The 22,204-nt window shown below is 43.2% G+C and overlaps 1 protein-coding gene across 1 annotated transcript; it reads right to left on the reverse strand.

Annotated features, from left to right (window-relative positions):
• Positions 1–66: 66 nt before the first annotated feature.
• On the reverse strand, positions 67–20,056 carry slco2a1 (solute carrier organic anion transporter family, member 2A1). Its single transcript, XM_010896416.5, has 14 exons — positions 19,735–20,056; positions 12,413–12,550; positions 11,954–12,116; positions 10,619–10,831; positions 10,203–10,301; positions 9,405–9,544; positions 7,018–7,096; positions 6,542–6,706; positions 5,457–5,652; positions 3,179–3,326; positions 2,313–2,482; positions 2,074–2,138; positions 1,537–1,657; positions 67–1,355 (listed from the first exon to the last, which is right to left on the reverse strand). The coding sequence occupies exons 1-14, from the start codon at positions 20,002–20,004 to the stop codon at positions 1,235–1,237; spliced, it is 2,088 nt and encodes a 695-aa protein (XP_010894718.2). The 5' UTR covers positions 20,005–20,056; the 3' UTR covers positions 67–1,234.
• Between the last annotated feature and the right edge of the window lie 2,148 nt (positions 20,057–22,204).

Here is a 22,204-nt window from a genome sequence, read left to right on the forward strand (position 1 = left end):
ACCTTTGTGAGGACATCTTGTTCACACACATACACACACACAAAATATTTCCACCAGAATAAAAAATACTATATAAACATATATTTTATTATTTACAATAGTCACATTCATTTGTTGTCGCATATAAGGCACATAAAGGAACATGACCATAACTGACCATAATATAATATTGACATTCTATTTCGACAGGAGTATAATGATTTAAACAGTGTAATGGATTGTGGAGGCATTGCATGTTATCATGATTAAAGCCATTGCCCCACATTAAATCACATAATTATAAAATTACTATTCTGTGTATGAAACATCCAAGAAAAGCTAATATAACTAAATAATGTTCACTAAATGCCTCTATGTAAGAGACAAACATTGATAATTAACTTAAATATTAAGCTAGCTTTAAATTTGTTGCCTCTTGCAACTAGAAACCTGAATGAAAAACATCAGCAGGTATACAAGTATAAAAACATACAAGTACATGTTTGTAGAATACATTGCTGTTCTCTCTGTGCATCCAAAGGTGACGTGATCCTTCAAATTAAAATAAACCCTCACCTTTCCCTTCCAGTGAGTCAACAACCTTCCTTGTCTGGTACATCTTCAGAGGGGTGGGTGTGGTCTTCTTCATAACCAAGATGTTCTGAAAGAGAGCTGGTCCATCCACAGGTCCAGGGGTTCTTTGGAAGATGCGATGGGTTAAGATATCAGAAAAAAAGGCTAGCACTTAACCGGACTCCTAAAAGGCACAGTGGACCTCAGGGCAAAAGCTTTCGAGATGTCATTACAACCAGCTCAGCGTGGTGCGAGGTGAGGGTGAAGTGAGAGGAGATCATTCAGACAGTGCAGGAGATCCTGGATCAGATGGGTCGAGAGGAGATCATTCAGACAGGGCCTGAGGGTACTGGATCAGGTGTGTTGAAAGGAGATGGTTCACTTCAGCAGACATCTGAAGGGATCCGGCTGTGGGGCTCAGAGTTTGGTGTGTCTCATCTCCCCAGTTAGTTATGCAGCAAGGAACCCGACGGGAGGTAGTATCATAATAACAGAGAAAAAGTATTTCGCCCATGAAAATATTATAGTAACACGCTGGGTTGACATCTCTGTGGACATCAGAGACAGCCCCTCTTTATAGTAAGGGGACGGGCAGGACGTGGTATCACAGATCTCAGTTGACCTCAGAGAGTGTCTGTCTCACGTGACACGGGTTAGATAGTAGCCAGGCGGACAGGGGTGATCACAGCGGCCCATCGGGGGTCTTTTCCAGGTTGTACTCCCTGATCCTCTGGACCTTCCAGCCCACCACTGCCAGCAGGAAGATCCCCATCGCCTTGAAGCCCACCTGTAGCCCCAGGTACCTGTTGAGACAAAGCAGCAGTAGGTGTTACTGACCGGGCAACTACATCATCACTGATACAAGTGTTTTCATATATATATTTTTTTTACAAGGGTTCTGGTGTAGAAAATGGGTCTTGCAAATACATTCCATTCATTTATTGATCGATTGATTAGCTAACTCATATAAAATTACGTAGGTACCTGTTCCTCAGAATGTTATTGTCATAGTAACCACATCCCAGCTTTTTGCCACACACACGTTTCCACCAGACACAGGAACTGTCGATGACTATGCCGAATAGAGCTGGGGCCGGCAACCATGCTGCAATACAACCACGGGCAGATGAGAATACACTTTAGTAATCGTCAATAAGGCATGGTTCCTGGCGACGCAAAGGGTGGAGTGTTATGTGGAACTCTAAGGCTTCATTTACACAAGCAGCACTATTCTGATATCGTGTCCCATCGGAAAGGTCAAACCATCAATCGGTGGCAAAAGATCAGGATTTGTCTCCCTGTAAAAGTGCAGCTTTTTTTGTACAATTGTTCAACAGTGAATTGGGCAGTGTTGTTCCATTTTCAGCCACTAGAGGGTACTCTAACCTTACATTGACAGACCGGCAATAGCCCAAAGGGTTGCATTTTATGCATTTCATTATTTCACTGTACATTGTTTTTGATCAGCATAGAGACGATTTCCCGTCTTTACATGGAATAAATATAAAGAAGTCTGCTTACCAAGTAATCTCATGAGCAGAAACTGAACTCCTATAGCAAACGATTTGTCTTCTTGGGGAACAGTTCTGAAACAATTTCAGGGAAGCAAGACCACACATAAACACTAGCATCACAATATTGTACTGTAGCCTTAAGAGGCACGTTGGATGTTCACCGTCTACGGACTCTGTGCTACTCAAACAGAGCAGTCCAAATCCCATTACATGAACCTAACCCAATGTCACTGAGGCTCAATTTACCTGAGTACCATCATGTAGATGGGGTTGTGTGTGAGGGAGGCGATCAGCCCGGCCAATGAGATGAGGAACATGACAGGGAGGAGGAAGTGAGGGCATGTGTTGGGACAGGGCCCGGGGCGGGCAGTTTGACTGTCCGGTCTCCCACCCAGGCAGATACAGTTGGTGTACCTCTGCAGGAAAACACAAAGGAAACACGGGTGTCAGTTCGTTTCTCAGCGAGACTTAAAGTGACAGATTACCTGCTTTCACTAACACAACGGTGATAGGCTGGATTCATTCTGTGACGTTGCTGGAGTTTTACAGACTTGGTCCTTTCGACTGAGCCAAAATATGCAGGTTTTATTAACTTGAACTCAGTCACTGCTAACGTAGAGACGTTGCCCTTAACTGTAAATCACAGTATGTTGCCCTTAACTGTAAATCTGTATGACCATAATCTGTATGGTCACACAGATTAAATAAAGCCCTTATCCAGTATGATTAAAAAGATTGACTCTGAAATGGTTGGACGGAACTGGTCAAAAATGCACTTAGAAGCCCACAAAACCCCTGGACAGTCCATCTGGTACTATGTTAGGTACTAAGTTAACTAACTGAATTTTCAAAGTTAACTGTCCGCCCTACAGACACCCAGCCTGAAACCCCAAACAGCAAGCAGCAAAAGTTAAGGCACAGTGGCTAGGAAAAAAACCCTAGGAGGGTGGAAACACAGGAAGAAACCTAGAGAGGAACCAGACTCTGAGGGGCGGCCAGTCCTCTTCTGCCTGTGTCGAGTGAGCTGGCCTTTTCCCGCTCCCCTAACCTCATTTTGACTTCTTTCATGCAGTGGACGAATGCAGCCTGAACAGAGTTAGACCGGTACCCACCAGAACCCTGCGCGGGTTGTCCGGGTCCCGGTCGTAGTCACTGCACCCTGCGTGACAGGGGGAGGTGTACTCGGTATCATCAGCGCCACACACCGGGTTGAAGGAGGTACTGGAGCAGGAGCAGTTGTTATGACACCCAGCCAAAGACCTGCAGGGACACCCAGACGTCTCAGATGTCGTGCACTTCACTGTCCATCAGGGGGCAGACAATAGACGCGTGTGTTTATGCTCACAACCCAACACAACCCTCTGAGGGGCCACGGGCGCGCACACACCCCCAACCCCACACACACACCCACACCCACACCCACACACACACACACTCACTCACTCACCCCCACACCCCAGAAAAGCCTTCTGACATCGCAACAGAGATACACCACAGAGATAAGCCGAGGACCACCACGCAGCCACAGATGTCATGTTGATAAATGAGCTGTGACATCTGTGTCCAAATCTATGAGCTATACGATTTCACATGACTGTGCCAATCCAAATTTCCTTTCCATTTTTCCCGTGCCCAGCGGGTGTTCCTGGCTAGAAACTACGATGGATGTGTGACCGGGCCAGTGGAGGTGGGCTTGGCAGACCCCAGTAATGTGAGAAGACCCTTGATGTTGATGAATATTATTTCAGGATTACAGCAGCTGGGAGATGTATAAGTCAGTCCAATATTTTTTAAAGGCCAGAACTAGGACCCACACCACAGTGATCTGGGTCAAAGGGTTTTGGTATCACGACAGAGCTCGTAGTAAAGGTCATCAAGAGGACTCAGTGCCGAAGCCAGAAGTCAACATGATAAGCTTATTTGGGTTCCTGCCTGTGTGTTCTGTTGTTGCATAGCCTTGGACTGATAGTGTACAGTTTAGTAACAATATTCCCAGTTGTTTGTGTATGTCAGTGTCATAGCTGGTCTTAGTCTCTACAAACAGCTTGTTCATTAAACTCTGGTACTTTAGGTACAGTAATACCTCTCAGTATTAAAACCCACAAGCTTGTGTGAGTGTATCCAAATATGATTTTGTGTTAACTTGTCTTTTGTTTATCCTGAGATTAAACTATTATTCTGGCTCAGGCATTGTGTGTCTGAGATGAACAGAGTCCCAGCGCCACAGTCTGCCAGCGGAACAGCCTGTCCTAAATGTAGAAGACATGAGTTGATCATGGTTGCTCATGGCAACGTGATTGCTCATTTTGTGAGTACAAAAGTATATATCTCAAGAATTTCGTTGCCTGGGAACTATTGTAAAAACCGCGATTACGTTCTATGCCAACATATCTAGTTGTCATTACGTCGGTCAAGAACGTTATATATTCAGAAAAATACATCGATGTGTATGGTAATAATCCAGTAGTTCTGTAGGATTTCACCAAACAAGGCAATTTATGTAGGCCATCCCCACTCAACATCCCCACTCAAGCCAAATCAGTTGTTTTTTAAAAGAATAATTCAAGACAAAAACCTGTATGGAGTGGGCCGCGTGTGGCCATTCAAAATGTGGATCGATATATAACGTTCTTGACCGACGCAAAGGCACTAGATGTGTTGGCGTAGAACGTAATCATGGTTCTTACAATAGTTCCCAGGGAACGTAATTCTTGAGATATACGGTAGTAACAAAACCATAGCTTGTCGCAAGGATTCAGCCTGTCCTCTGCCTTGTCCTTACTCACAACTTCAAAGCAAAGACTGAGGCCCTATAACTTCAATACTGGTCCTAAAAGCCCTGTGCCAGCTCTATAACCTCTGTGCCAGCTCTATAACCTCTGTGCCAGCTCTATAACCTCTGTGCCAGCTCTATAACCTCTACAATGGCTTGAAAACCTTTATATCAGCTCTGTAACCTCTTTACTGTTTCTATAACCACTATAAGAGCTCCATAACATCTCTACCGGCTCTATAACCTCTACACCAGCTCGATAATCTCTATGCCAGCTATAAAACCTCTACACTGGTTCAATAACCTTTATTTAATTACCTCTCTACTGGTTCAATAAACTTTAAATCAGCAACATCCTTGTGCCATGACATAAATCTTTATCAACCAATCAACCATAGCCCAGGTTTTCTAATCATATTTACTTTTCCATTAAGATTGAATGCATAGAAATTGTATTTCAAAGCATTTCCTTGTTTTTTGTAAGATGAAATCCAGAAAAATAACTTAAAAGAAAATGATTCCCAGTGTTCTTCTAAAATATAACACTTTTGAAAAGGTAAATATATCCTTTTTGGCAGTCAACAATGATAAAGACCCCACTGTGCTTTCTAACTCACCCTTGTGGTTTATAGTTGACCTCCGCCACTCTCTGTGTCGGGCAACCCATGAAGAAAAGAGGGATGAGGAGGACGATGGAGATGGAGAGCATGGTAACGGAGAAACGAGGGATGGTTTTTAGAGTTAGACCCGTCCTCTTCATGATGAACCCACCAGCCAGCAGCCCAAAGGCAACACCCGGAAGGTTTACCGCGCCTGAAGATGACAGCCAGGTAACAGAAACTAAGATATACACGGTCCCAGAGTAGGATGTATTCTAGCATATGCAAGCGCTATTCCCAGAATAATTCCCAGAATAATATTAGAGTGCTGTTGTGAAATAAATTCACAAAAAAGAGAAACTTTGTTATTAAAGCAGTACATTGTCAAAACCATCTCATTTGGAGAAGAGTGATGTCTTCATCTCCATGCCAACCGTGGTGACAACCACCAATACCACATAGCAACGGTAGAGAGAGGTAATGAGCATATGAGATCAATGAGGAAATGATATATCAGTTACCATTCTCCACAAACGGGTGTTACATGTGTATGGGTGCGTGTTGGTCTGTGTCTCTCTCTACTGACCAAGCAGCAGGCCACTGTTAGCTGTCTGTCTGTGAACTTATCTGACTGTTTTTATGACTGTCTTTATGTATCTCCATCTCTCTGTCTTTTCGCATTTCCCCATTCAGAAATGTTCAAATCACTTCAAATAGGTTCTGTGTTTCGTCACCAGCTTACGCAGTCTTTTTGATAGCCGGTGGTCATTATATTTGCTTCAATTTATTTAGCCAAAAAACTCAACTTGAAGATATTTCAACAGCTACCAAAACGCTGAAGCTACCAAAACGCTGCCCCTAAAGACAGACCTTATTTGAAGTGGATCTGTATGTCAGTCAACAGAACTGACCAATGAGCAGCCAGCTGTATGTCAGTCAACAGCACCGACCAATGAGCAGCCAGCTGTATGTCAGTCACAACAGAACCGACCAATGAGCAGCCAGCTGTATGTCAGTGACTCTGTATGTCAGTCACAACAGAACCGACCAATGAGCAGCCAGCTGTATGTCAGTGACTCTGTATGTCAGTCAACAGAACTGACCTATGAGCAGGCTGCTGTATGCCGCGGTGGTGCTGTACTGTCGTTCCAGGAACTTGTTGAGGAAGGTGGCAAGGCCGGCGATGACAGAGGAGAAACAGCACTGCGAGAGGACCAGTAGCAGGAACAGGGGACTGAGAAGCAGCCGGACAAACAACCTCGGAAACACTGGGGACGGACAGACGAAGAGGACACACACACACACGTGCAAACAAGTTAGTTGACTAAGAAATACTGTAGCTCTCTCATGAAACATACCATTTTGTAAACTATAACTCTGCTGCACAATTCATGTTCCACCAAACAAATCCAAGAGGGTAGATTAAAGAGAGGAATGACTGCCTCACACTAAACCAGAGCGATGGAAGCATTTACCCACATTGTTTACCAATGTGTCCAGCCCATGTGTGTATTTTCACGTGTGTGTGTGTACGTGTGGCTCTGTCTGCCAGAAATTTTTTGGGGTGTAGGGGACTTACTTTTGATGAATTCAAGCAGCGAGACCTCTGGCCTTTTGGAGTCTTCAGTCAGAATGTTAATTTGAGTTCCACACCTCACCTAGGAAAAACACATCAGAAAAAAAAAGTTGATGGTTGACCTAGGGCAGAAAAAAAAGAATGGATGCGTACTACAATATTAGCTTTCATCCAAGAAAAAAATATTTTCAGACTGGCAAGTGACTGGCAAGAGTTTAGATTTCATTATTCACAATGCAGTTTTGTTCAAGTGTTTCATTACTGCTGTATGAAACTGAATGCACCAGTGGAACAGGGAGTGAGAGAAAGAAGGGATGAACAGACTGAGTGAGAGAAAGAAGGGATGAACAGAGGGAGTGAGAGAAAGAAGGGATGAACAGACGGAGGGAGAGAAAGAAGGGATGAACAGAGGGAGGGAGAGAAAGAAGGGATGAACAGAGGGAGGGAGAGAAAGAAGGGGTGAACAGAGGGAGAGAGGGTGGGATCTTCGTCTTCACATTTGTTATTTATCAAACCCTTTCGAATTTTCCCCTTGCTTTGGCTATGTTCCCATGCCAGTAAAGCCTCTCTGATAGACAGAGACAGGGTGAAAGTGAAAGAAAAACAGAGAGGAATGGAGCGAAGGAGAGGGAAAGAGAGGGGGCAGAGAGACAGAATCAATCAATCAATCAAATGTATTTATAAAGCCCTTTTTACATCAGCAGTTGTCACAAAGTGCTTTTACAAAAACACCCAGCCTTAAACCCCAAGGAGCAAACAACAGTAGTGTTGAATTTCAGTGGCTAGGAAGAAACCTAGAGAGGACCCAGGCTCAGAGGAGTGACCAGTCCTCTTCTGGCTGTGCCGGGTGAACATATTAAGAGTCTAGAGTCTATTTAAACTTAGTCCAGGGCGGAAGCATGACCAGATTGAACAGGAAAGAGACTGCAATAGAGAGGCAATGTGTAGTGAACAAGGCAGTGCAATTGAGAGAGGCTGCCATCGGCATGTTGCAAGAGCATGGCATTTACAACGCAGGATTGTGGGTTTGATTCCCGGAAGGGGCAGTATAAAAATGTATGCCCTAATGACTGCAGGTCACACTGGATAACAAAACGTACGTTTTTTATTAAATAATGTGAAAGCATGACTCTGGAGGCTATGTACAAACTACACACCAAACACCGGTTGCACACTCCAGTGTCTGACTACAGTAGGAGTCTGTACATTACAGACACATACTTCCAGTTCCAGAGACCCACAAAGAAGGTTAAAACAGATCAGACTATAACTTTGCTGTCTGTCAGGTGAAATATGTACAGTTACAGCAGGGGGGTTTGTCTCCCTTTGAGAAAAAGGCATCCGGTGGAGCTCAGAGAAGATCAAAACAAAAGTTAAATCAAACGTTCAGTCATATCCGCACATTGTTACACCAATAGAAACAGCTAAGAATATAAGACTTGAAATATCTTTGTCCGTTTGAAACATCTGCATGTCATAACTATTAGCATTATCCATTGTGTCTTAGTCTCCAAAGGGTCCTCATGTCAATACAGCCTCTCAGCATAGGAAGAGAGGAGATCCTCCCTGAAGAATAAACTACATCTTGTCTTTGGAGTGCATCTTTCTCCCCCCTGGTCGCAAATACCTCTTTATACAAACCAAAATTTTAAATTGCCTTTACCATACCAGACCAGTGGGTAGGGAATGGAGAATGAGTGACTTGATTTACAAGTGTCATTCTTTGACATCCTCCAAGATAATTTCTGAGGAAAGTTCAGGGCAGAAACAGACTGCCCTGAACAGCTCAATGCCGGTCATCCTTTGACCCATTCTACATACCCACCATGGGACAGCAGAGCTCTGGTAACAGTCCTTTTCTCACAGTCAGAAGAAGTCAGTTGAGAAAAAAAATACTTGTGTTTTTCCACAGACATTAATGGTCTTTAAAGCTTTAGTCCAGGTATTTTGTAAAGCTATTCCATTTAATGAAACTCTGCATTCAAATTAAATTGCATTTGTTCCTGGCCTCTGGTCTCAGACGCCTAATTGTTCCCCTGAGGAAGGTACAAATTATTCCTCTTATTCTCAGAAAAAGTATTGAATGTAGCGCAGCTGACTTTACAGCTTAGTACACAGTATGTTTTAAAAAGAAAATAAATGCTGGGGGGAGGGGTTCCTGTGTGTGTGTGTGGGGGGGGGGGTATTATTTACTAGTTTAGGAACGCCCAATTCGTGTGATGCTTTTATAACTCAAGCATAAGGAGCGTGCAAAAGAGGATGGCTGCCTTCCATATGACACCTTATCCTCTGCACAGTGCCCCATTAGGCTCTGGTCAAAGCAGAGCACTAAGGAGGGAACACCATCAGGGAGCTTTTGGGGACACGGACCCGGTGGGAGTGGTACTTACAGTGCTTTCCACGGGCATGCTGCGGGGAAAGAAGAAGTACGGTATGGAGGTCAGGGCCAGGGAGGCAGAGGAGATCAGGAGACCCATCCACCAGGCACCCACCCAGCGAGGGTCCGTGGGGGACAGCTCCGCACTGTTGACTGGATGGAAACCGGAGAGGAGGTTAAAGGGAGGAGGAGATGGATGGAAAGAAGTAGGGAAGGTGAGAGAGAGAGAGAGAGAGAGAGAGACACTGACAGAGACAGGCACAGAGAGACAGACGGTCAGAAACAAAGACAGACACACAAAGAGACAGAAACAGAGAGACAAACAGAGAGAGACAGACAGAGGTAGAAACACAAAGACTGATAGAGACAGGGAGAGAAACAGAGGCAGGAAGACAGACAGACACAGAGTGAGAGAAACAGAGGCAGGCAGACAGACAGACACAGAGTGAGAGAAACAGAGGCAGGCAGACAGACAGACAGACAGACAGACAGACAGACAGAGTGAGAGAAACAGAGGCAGACAGACAGACACAGAGTGAGAGAAACAGAGGCAGACAGACAGACACAGAGTGAGAGAAACAGAGGCAGACAGACAGACACAGAGTGAGAGAAACAGAGGCAGACAGACAGAAATAGAGAGAAACAGAGGCAGACAGACAGACACAGAGTGAGAGAAACAGAGGCAGACAGACAGAAATAGAGAGAAACACAGGCAGACAGACAGACACAGAGTGAGGGAAATACAAAAATATTTCACTTTGTCAAGCTGTTCAACCCCACACTCAATCACAACTCCAACAACATGCAGTACCTGATCCGGTTCTGTCCACGTCCACATAGATGGTCAGCATGACAGAGCCTAGCAGGAAACCGAAAACCGGTCCAAACACGGACACAGCGAACAGAATGGCTGAGGAGGAAAGAGACTGTCAGGCCAAAAAATTACAGTTTTCAGATTTTCCTTCTCCAATCAGATTCCCATATATACGGACTCCCATACATTCCACATTTAATTAATTGACACTCTTACGTACTCCTTTATTTTTTTCAATAACTTCGCCATATAACAATGTACTGACATTTTTTAATTAACGCAGTCAAACAATCACAACGTGCCTGTGTCAGGTTAAGGTATTTTACGCAGATCAGCGAGGTGGGTTTGGAAGCTTTTTCTATAAAGCCTAAACTACCCAAAATGTATATAAATAAATAATGATGGTCTATAACCTATGTATAATGGGGAGTTGCCTCGTCCGGCAAAGTCATCCACGTAAGAGATTCCAAAGGGCTGTATGGGAACAGACCCCACGCCGAACAGAAGCTGAGCTATTGCCATTAGCAACCACAGGTTGTTAGTATCAGCAATCCGCTTGGTCTCTGACATCCCACAGGACTCTGTCATGTTGGAGTTGACCTTGACCGAACACAGGTCCTGGCGATCTAGGGAAACACACACACACACACAAAAACAAAAAGACATGTATACAAACAGATGGATTGAAAGAGACACACACACACACACACACATTCAGAGAAAGACAGATAAGGACAGGAAGACAGACAGACAGGGGGAGAGAGAGAGAGAGACAGACAGTTTTTACATTCTGATGAACTACACATACAGCCGTTTGTGACCCTCAGTGAAACCCCCATGGGAAATACTGTCAGCCAAGGTTATGAGAGTCTGTGTGTTTGTGCATACCAGCATGTGCAAGTGTGTGTGTGTGTGTGTGTGTCTGTGTGTCTGTGTGTCTGTGTGTGCGCGCGCGTGTGCGTGTCTTCAAGATGACCTAGGGGGAAGGAAGAGAGTGAACAGGGCACAGAGTTAAGTCAACTGTCTGCAAGATACTGGTAATCTTCTTGGCTTTCCTGCAGTGCTCAGAGATTAACAGTCTTCCTGTTGATGTAGCTCGACCGGCTCAACTGGTGATCACCTGCAGGACAGGCTGGCCTTCACAATTCATTCATCTAAGTCAACAGCCCCCCTCCATGATCGACAGGCTGGCTGCACAAGCTCAGACATACCGGGGGGTTCTGCCGTCGCTAAAGCCTTTCTATGTCGTTTTAAATTAATGGTGAGTGTTGTAGAAATATATAACATACTGTAAGATTCATGAGGAGTTTCATTCTCTCTTTTTATCTGAATTGACAGCATAAGTTGGTTTCAATATGACTTAATTGTTTGCCCAAACAAGGCAAATCTGAACAGTCTGTGCAGCCATAAAACATTATTACATATGAATGCATTTCACTATCCATGAGTGGTTACATTTCTCCAGACCAATTCCTCAGCTATTTACCAAATCAGTGTTACGGCTCAAAGTTCTGAATAAGCCTTGAATAGACACTGACTGTGGATAATGCTTCCATTGCAATAAACTAGGTTTTCAGACTTGTCAGACCAGATTTCCAGAAGCAGCGAAAGCCCACTTCACAATCAATCAGAATCAACAAGAGATTCTGTTTGTATAACCACACACACTCTCCGCCTAGACCTCCTGGTTTATCAGAGCATTCAAGCTCCATAGCGGCCAATTCATCCTCTACACATATAAATCTCACCATGCAGGGCAGAGTCAAACGCATATGGCTGAGACAGGAAGTGGGGTAGAGCCAGGATGAGGGCGCTGATGGACATCAAAATACCACCCAGGCCAATGAGTCGAGGCCGATGGACCCTGCCGCCAAGGTAACTCACAAACACGATCAGCACCGTGTTCCCCACCTGGAGAACGAGACACACACACACACACACAGACAGACACACACACTTCAACCATACATTCAGCACACTGTAGTAGCAACACAGGGCTGCAGAATCCTTTTTTGAACCTCCCAAGTGGAAGCTTGGCCAAACATTTCTAAACTAATAACACCACAAGGCCTTTCAGGGGAGGGCGACACACCAACGCGCTGGCAAGCTGTTATCCACAATCTGCACTTCCTCCCATTTCGGCCAAACGCCTGGTATCTCACAGGATGATGAAGTGCTGAAGTAATGCCCTCCTGTTGGCCTCCTACCTCGTGCAGGGAGGAGATGGTCCCGGAGGAGAAGCTGCTGAGGCCGAAGCGCCTCTCGATGGTGGTGATGGTGCTCTTAAAGTAGGAGCTGTACAGGAGCTGGGTGAGCTGCAGCAGGCCGTGACATAAAACAAACAACTGGACGAGAGGAGACGGGGGGGGGGCAGAATGGAGGAAAGACAGAGAAGGAAAGAGATAGACAAAGAATGAGAGAGAGATAGAAAAAGAGATAGAGAGATACAGAGGGAGAGGGAGGGATATGTGAGTAGTGACAGTCAGACACTTATCTAACAAAACAAAACAAACACATATAACAAGTTATCAGGAAGAGTTGCTCCCTCACTTAATTCATGTATAGAAAGTTTACCTTTCCATTCATAATAAAAGGCATTTAAGTGAAAGGTTGTGGGGGAGGGTCATACATATGAATTTAGTGCGAGTTTAGTGCAACGGGATTCACATCATGGAGCAAAAAACCCGTCATGCAGTTATCCTGTGATCATTTCCATTTCCCTAATTTAGCAGCCTTTCTTATTCAGAGTGACACACAGCAGTAGAATGAATATTTTATACCCATTTGTGACGGGATTTATGTTACCCTGTAATTTATCCTGAAACACCCGGTTTTGACAAAGGTAATTTCTAGTGATAGTTAATCTTTTAATTACTATTTAATACAATCAGCCATTGGCTCATTTTAATGTAAGATCCAATTTTAACACCGAGGACGGAGTATAATTTGAGAGTGCAACAGTTGACACTAACATTAAAGATTATATTTGGCAACGGATAGAAACCTTTTTCATGTGGAAAGCCACTTCACTGTTTATCCTGCCATGGCTCATGGGGCGACCTTAGAAACACCAAATCCAGCCGAGGCTCCTGAAAGGCGTGTATAGACATATCTTTAGTTATTCTAACCATTGTGCTCGTGTATTTTATTTCTGGGCATCGTTTGTTTAGATCTGACAATAATGTGTAATTTTGAGGGGCAATTTGGCGTCCGTAAAGGAGTCCTTATTTCGGAGGCTTTTACAGGTCTATCCGTATTTTGTTTCGTAAAGATGCTAAATGCTGGTTTTGCTTTATGCACGTACTCTTCTGATGCTTTGGTTTTATCGAGATCTGGCAAGTCCAACAATTTTGTTTGAGATGACTGTCTTAAATAATCAAGCCTCCAAACTAACGAGGAAAGCCTCCTTTATATAGCATCATGTTTGCCAATGCACAACACTTTAACCTCCCTTTGTAACACATTTTTCTACACATACATTCTTGAACACACTGCTTTGCTTCAGCCCTGTTAACCTCATCTGTGAAGTTTTTCATCATGTCTTATTTCAAAATGACGCAGGACACTCGTAGTCTGTCAACAGTTTCACATCAGAGAAGTCAAACAGGCCAGCCCTTCAGTAAAATTACTTTTTTTAAAGTAGCAATATATTAGGTGACATTCTTTTTCTATGCTGATGCCATTTTCGCGTTGTCCTTTATAACATATTGAAAGACTTGCCAGCCGCTGAAATGTGAAAGCTTGTTAATTGGCACAGATTAGTAATCAATTAAACAGGAAAGCAAGAGTTAACAATCTTCTTCACTTGAGTGTCTTCTATAACGGAACTGAACGATCTCTGCGCTCCAAACTACACATCCCGTTGCCCACACCTGGATCACAGGGTGCACGTGTTAATTTTCTACACAGAGTCAGGGCTCCACTTAAGCTACTCTGTTGAATGTCTGTGTTGATTGTCTCTCTCTGTGTGTCTGCAGAGCAAAATAGACGTCACTGTGGATGCCTTGGCATCCCACTCCCTACAAATGTTGTGCACTATAGACCAGGGCATCTGTTAGTGCACTAGGTAGGGCATATGTTCAACATAAAAGCACTATGAGGAGTAGGGTGTCATTTGGGATGCACATCAGTGTGAAAGAGTTAATGCTCCAATTAAAACCTGGATGCCTGCCTGTTTAGCACAGACAATAGACGCTTTATGCTGCTGCTAAAAAAAATCATTGCGGTTTGGTTTGACGCGGGTCTTTAATTAGAGAAATGTTCAGATTAGACCTGTTGGCTTAAGCAACCAAACGAAGCGAAAACCCCTTTGTTTTGGGATTTTGCTCAATACAAAGATTCATCAGTTATCCTTGCTGAAGCCTCGGGGTACCACAGAAGCGCGGCTTATGTTGAGTCAGCCCTGGGCTTCGTAACAGGCGTTCGTCAACACAGAGAGAGAAAGATTAATCATGGCAGACGGTCTGTTATACTGCTACGCCTCTTAGACAACAGCTAAAAAAGCAGGGAGCTTGAGTCAGCCGGGCTTGGGGATGCTTTCTTACGTCGAGCTAGAAGAAACGGAGCATGAACACTTCTTCAACACAGTCATTGGCATGGGTGTTAGGCTGGTGCAGACGCACACCATTTGTCTGAGCTTTAAAGGGCACAGAGCAGCAGATCAATCAAACATGGAGGATGTTACATTACTGCTCCATGCAAATACTTGTACTGTGAATGTCACTGTACAGACCTTAAGGTAATAAATACTGTATTGTGTAATAGACTACAGTTATGATCATTGTACTGTGTTACAGACTTTACAGTAATCAACACTGTACTGCTGTACTATGTAATATACTACAGTATTAATAATTGGGAAAAGAATAGCAGGTCATTACAACTGGAATGATGGATGTCACATAACAGCACCACTCAGCAGGATCTCGGGGGGTTCAAACAGTACTGTAATAGTTTCTACACTGAGTAAAATACTAACATAAATCACTGTGCTGTGTAAAAGATGGTATTATACAACCCACGGTACTGTCAAAGACTACTGTAATTAATATTCACTGCTCTGTATTAAAAGCTGAACCTTGTAAATAATGGTATGGAAATATAAACTTTTCTTGTGATCTACAGTGAAAGCACAACTGAGGAAAATGTTCATCCAATCATCAGTGGTCATCTCAGTGTCTGAATTATTATTTTCTTCTGGCGTCGCATCCTTTACGGGAAGACCAGCACAAACATTCCCACCTTCACCTCCGTCTCCCTGGCAACCATTGTGTCTGGGACATCAGGGACACACAGGGGAGATAATTAACGGAAGTGCAGACTTCAATATATCATAATATTCCAGACGGAGACATTTCGCAGGGTGGAGAAGTAGGGCCGGACTTGTGTGTGTCTGCTGTGTCCGTGTGGCTGTGTCCTCGATAGACATAAACATTCTAAAAATAAAAGTAACTGTAAAAACGGAAACATTATTTACTCAGCAATTGAGCCTAAAGGCTTGAAAGTGACACGTTTTTTTCCCCCATCTTACAGTTGCCTATTGTGATGAAGTTAAAAGGCACCGCTAGACAATAGCGCGGTGGTCAAAGACACCATCTAACCCTAACCCCGGATGGCCTGAATGAATACCTTGTTCTCTGTGGACCCGATCTCATCCTGATCCTGCCCACATTCGGATTGCGCTCAAATTCTTTATTCAGGTTTAGACAAATAAAAAATGATTGAGTTGATGTGATAAAACGTATACATTTGGCCTGTTGAAGGCAGGTGAGAATGCGTTAAGAGGCAGGAATAAATGAGACGTGTAAAAGGCGGGTGTAAATGAGACATCTTGGAGGCAGGTATAAATGAGACATGTAACAGGCAGCAATAAATTACACCTATGATAGAGGCAGGTATAAAGGAGTCATCCAACAAAAAACAACAACTGAGTGTTTCTCAGATTAGGCCACTGAGTTTACTGGCACTCCCCCTCTGTTCAGTGTACTACACTAAATCACTAACTGGTGATCCACTGGTGTATGACAATAGACACACTGAGCAAGTACGTCATTCCTGAAACTTGATCAACGCTAACTAAAGAACCTGCTAGTTTACACAAATACATCAGTTAAACTTGGGTGTGGTCTGCACTCAGTCCATGCAAGGCAATTTTCAATATGTGAAGAAAAACAAATTCAGTTGGGACCGAGGCTAGAAAACTGCTAGCCCCATGCTATGATCCTGATCTTTCAGCATAACCCGGTTGAAGCTAGCAGAAAAGGCCCCTGCAGAGAAATATTACATAATGAGAATGAACGATAGAGATAATGGAGAGAATTAGATAAAATTAAAGAAAGTGAGCCTTGTGAACCGACCTACCAGTATGAGACTGACCTGTAGTCTCAGAGGGAAGTACAGAATTTAGCAATCTGAGAGCCACACCTTAGCCTCTGTATCTCAAATGCACCCTATTCCTTATTTGGCTAGCTTAAAAGTACTCCACTACAGAGGGAATAGGGTGTGATTTTGGATGACAACTGCACAGTACATAGAGGGTGTGGTCACTATTCAACAAACAAATGAGAGATAAGCTCCGTCAAGAAATAAAAGGACAAACAGAATGTTCTCTAAAATCCAAATACCATTAAAACAAAACCATGCACACTGGGCAAGATGAATCTATTATAACAAAAGCGACACACCGTGAAACTCAGATTGACGCTCATGTCAGCCTGAACTTTTTACCAGGTTTACTCGGGAAACATAAGTGCAGGTCAAATTAAAATAAATATCTACAGTACTTCAGTTTCCAGTCCAGGTCCAAATCAAAAAGGTAGCCAGATGTCCTGGCATTTGGATTTTCTCAGGGCCTAAAACGTCACAGGGTTCTGTAACTAAATTATAAAGCAGCAAGAACAATTGTTTTTTTAACCAATTAACATTCCTTGGTGTATTTTTTGTATTAAAATAGTTGCAGTCAGTGCATGTAAAGGGGGAGTTTGAATTTTGAGTGAGTTTGACCATTTATCATTTTCCAATGCTGTCAACACTGGGTGACACCATCTGAACTAGGAGTGTTTTTATCCGATTTTCCTATGTCACCTTTCACACACACACACACACACACACACACACAAACAAACACACACACACACACACACACACGAAGAAAACTTGTCTAGTGACCTCCATTTAACATAACCCCTGTGGTTCAGGATGGGTCATACACACACTCACAGGAAATGTACATCGGAGACTTGCAACATTTAGAAATGCTGTCCCAGTATTTGTAATCACCAGTGATTTCATGGACTTTTAATTACTGTAGGATACCGGGAAAAGCAAGTGATGCGGCCAGCACATGATGAGTGATCACGCTGAACATTGTGTACCGAGCACGTTTTACCTGTATATGATCCACCAGGAAGCCTCGTCGTTCAGACGTGACGTAAGAACACAGCACAACAACATACCATTGGACAACAATTACAAACACGGACTCACATGACTTGACATGCCCACACATGGGAGCACGCCATGATCTCACACACACACACACACTTTTTACTGCAGGAATTGTGTTTCTAGGCTTGTGTGTGAACGTAGCTTTTGTAAGATAGCGGGTAACACAAGGGTGTTCAGTTGAAGGGGTGTAACAAAGCTCTGCTCTGTACCCTGTGAGAGGCCTGCGACTAAACCCTACTGGGGGGTTGGATGAGTTCCTGTGCAGCTCCGGTGGGGTTGGGGGGTTGGGGGTTGGGGATGAATTCCTGTGTTAGTCTTGGACGTAGTCTGGCTCTATGTCTCCCTGCCTCCTCTCACTCTGACATGCATGTCAAACACAAACGCCACAGAGGGGTCAGTTTCATTGTTAAAACCCACGTACACAATGACACGGCCTCTGGCCAACAGCTCTGTTTGCAAGATCAATTTATCAAGATATCCACTAAATGAATAAATATTGTAGATGAATTATAAAAATGTTCCTCTGCATGCACGGTTTCCGCAAAACCTATGAAGTTACAAAAGCAGCATTGGAGTATGTTATGGAGACGCAGGCTGCACATTAAGAAGATTCCTGTAGGGATTTATCTGCTTCAGTGAAATACTACGATAACGCCCTACAGGTCAAAGCATATGAAATCATGCAAAGGAATAAGTTGCAGGCTGAACACAATGAGTCATAGAGCCATTTATCATTCTCGACGTACTAGAGTCCACTGCAGGTTTGGCAACATCGAGTTCCACTATGACTAAATACACACAGCAAATCATACAGCACAAAGGAGAATCCTTCCTGATTCCACCGACTAGTCACATATGAACTCCAATGAACTTCAGTAGTGTCAGTCTCATGAAAACAGCCTTTAAGGGTAACTTCTTACGGACTGATAATATAAACGAAACGTTGCAACACCTGCTCTGATTTTCTTGTTGGATACCTCACCAGTGTAAGACAGAATGTCCATGGAGTCTTCTGAGCAACCTCTGTAAAATCTGGATATCAACATTACTATACCAGCATATTTATGACCAGAAAGTCAGAGCAGATGTTCCAAAAAAAAACATGCTAGTTGTCACAGGTAGCACAGACCACAGCCTAACACCACCAGACAGAGACATTCCAGGAATTGTATCTACAGTGACAACTGGAACTTTTGCCAGGTGGTTAAGTATTTCCTCAGGCAGAACACAAAGCTGTAACAGCAAGGTGTTGAAATAATAATAAGGAATGGAGATGATATAATTAGTAATGTAAATAAACTACCATGCCTGCATTCAATCTTTAACAATAAAAACATGTTGGCATTTCGTACTCAAGATGCACAGTAAAACAGAACACTTGAAAGGTGGATAACTGCAGAATGTTTCAATGTTCATATTGACCATGTACCATTCTGCATATTTAGAGGTAATGTATCGTCTTTCTAAGCACATGAACACACAAATCCCCTCCGTGAAATAACCTTCAGCCTAGACGAGTACAGGTGTCATGTTTTTCTGGAGCAGAATATGCTCATTGTTCAGCATGCTATCCTCAGAAAAGGCATGCTTTCATCTGTCAAGCTGATGAATAAGACTTGAGGTATAAAAAGTCATTAAGTAGCCATCAGCACCCAGACGGAGTGATAACGCGTCCTGGCTGCTCTTTACCATCACAGTATGACTAAATGGACCAAAGGTTGCAGCTATCATATTTTCAAAGGAGACTAAGTAAAAGAACAGTAAAGACTTTGAGACAACCTTGTGGAAATTGATTAACTGTTTAAATTACCCTAAAAGGCTTTTAGGAAGTGCTGTTGAAGTGTTGCTGATGTTCAACAGGTTGTTCTTTGAGCATCTATTGATGGACTATATAAACATTCCTACTGAAAGTTAACACACATGCAGTTGAAATGTAACTGTAGAGAGTTCAGAGATGGAGAACCCAAATATATCACAGAACAATTTGCTGCAGAAAATACCTAAAACGTTTTCTTAAATGAATGTAATTTGCAGTATGGTTAATCAAACATATCTCCAGTAAATGTAATAATAAACAACTTACTTTTATACTGCTGAACACTGATTTAGATTTCATATCTTTGGCATACATCTTGAGATGGGTGAGAGTAATTGTATCCAGTGAAGTGATCCAGTCAGGGCAGCCGAAATCAGAAGTCAGAATGTTGTTAGGCGGGCTATAACACCATCTCTCGCTACCACAGCGATCAACTCCTGTGAGCCTCAATGAGCTTTTATGGTACCTAGTGTTGTAATGTTTCGCCAGGACAGCCCATAACACGCGCATAATGTTTTGAACGTAATGAAAGACCATATTTGGCACACGACCTATTTTTACGCGAGCAAGCCGGTGATTGTTTTTACTTAACGATAATAAACTAATTATATAATTACTAACATCTAACAAGAGGCCCACAAAAAGGTATAGAAAATGCCGGTTTAATAAAATAAGGCTACTGTATACAATGTTCAAAGAATGGATTTGAAAATTGACATTCAATGCAGTATTCAATTTTTTTTATTATTAACATTTACCTGTGCCGGATCTTAATAGTTTTACAATATTCAGCCATTAATTAAATCTAACTTTTGTTGTTCGAATATACAAAGTACCCGTCTACAAGACGCGTCAATCTGTTAAACACGTGTCATAAATGTGAACTATCAGGAAAGTTATTCATGCAGTTCTATCCCCCCAAAAACCTCGTGGATGTGTTTTAACGTGGTCCTCTTTTGACTGAACTCGGGAGTGAAAAAAACAATGTGTACTGCTCTTGCCTTTTAATGATGACTCAACTTGCCAGTTGAAAACGTTCTCTTTGCATCCAGTTTATTCTGTTTTGGAAAGAACCAATATCGTTTTCCCACTCAGTCATTGAACGTGGTAAATGTACAATGCCGGACTAGTAGTTACGACACCCGGACCTGCAGCCAACTAGGTATGTAACTACTTATTCTGCAAGCTAATATATATATATATATATTTTTAAACATGCATACTGTACTAATTGCAGTCTAATACGAATATGTAACCGCCGTAGCGTCCACCAGTTACAAGACACAGCAGACAGATTTAATCAACACTTTTAGTTCATGGCTGTAAAGTGACGGGTTTTGGGCAGCTGAGACGAAGTTCAAGGAGCATGGTGCTGGTTGTGGAAATAACTAAGTGAACCTGGGTAGCCAAGCGCTCACCCACCTTTGCCAGACGGTCTCTGTTCGGTTCACTTCACGGGCTCTTCTGTGGGGTTCGGGTCCCTTGGCATCAAACTTATTTTTTCTCATATGAATCAAACAAAGAATAAACCATATGAAAGGGACTAAATGTATGAAAAATCCCTAAGAGCACGTGTGCGCTCCCTTCTTGACACCCATTCAACAGAAGTTTCAAACGATAACAGGTGTTTTTCCCCCTATAAATCACACAAGCCTAACAAATTACTGTTTGAAAAGGTGTCATTGCAACACAAGCCAGTTCAAGGCTTAGAAGGTGAACACATAGGGAACCATTTCAAAAGGTGAAGCGATAAAAAGAAAAGAAAAGGCAAACACACTTAAAAACAATAAATCAACACCACCACAAAAGACTTTCAGTTTGTATAGTCACGCCGGCAGGTTAGGATTCATTCACATCAAATGACACGTTCATTTGGCTCACTGTCTATTAGAAGACGCCCTTCTCAAGGGCAGCCAGGGTCTACCTACGTTTTTGGCGCTGGTCCCTTGTGGGAATTGAACCAGTGACCCTAGCCTTGCGTAACACTCCCGGCGTAATACTCTGAATCCCATTCGCCGGCCCGACTCTGAAGATGAAGCAGTTTCCTGGTCAAACCTCGGGTGAAGGAACAGATGCTGTGGAACGTCCTGATAGACTGGCGGCCGTGCGTCCCCCAGGTCCGTGCTACACAACGCTTTGTGCCAGGCGGTGACATTTCACCCAGTCGGAAGACCTCCAGGGAGTCAGCCAACGACTTGCGACAGAATCGGAGGTCGCTCTGTCCCCAAACGACAGGTACTGTTGTCGTCGGACGCAAGAACGCTCATCGCCGTGCAAGGGGTCATATTTGAATGTGTTGTGGTTGACAACGGCTTGCATTCCGTGGATGATTCCACCCCGACACAACCACCTCCTGACCCACTGCATCTATACAGTCGCCCATACTTGTGATACCAGCTCATTGGCATGTCTCTCGTCAGCTAGAGTCTGGTGGTGTCTATGGGTCAACCACTAAATAAGACTTCAGGATTGCTAATTTATCCAATTACTTTGGTCCCATTGGTATAAAAAGAGCTGTAATTGCTACACAGTTTACAGATGTTAACACCCTCAAAATAAGACTGACACATGACCTAGTGTTGCCAAAACAACTAAAGAAGTGTTACTGTGAAAATTCTTGTGGATTGCTCTAGGTAGTTATCTCCTCCAGGTGGTGTAAAGTATCAGAACTGATTTGCCAAGTCAAGAATTTGATTTAAAAACAAGCAACAACATTTTTTCCACATTCCTTCATCCA

This window comes from Esox lucius, chromosome 8 (genome assembly GCF_011004845.1).
Source record: "Esox lucius isolate fEsoLuc1 chromosome 8, fEsoLuc1.pri, whole genome shotgun sequence".
Lineage (NCBI taxonomy): Eukaryota > Metazoa > Chordata > Actinopteri > Esociformes > Esocidae > Esox > Esox lucius.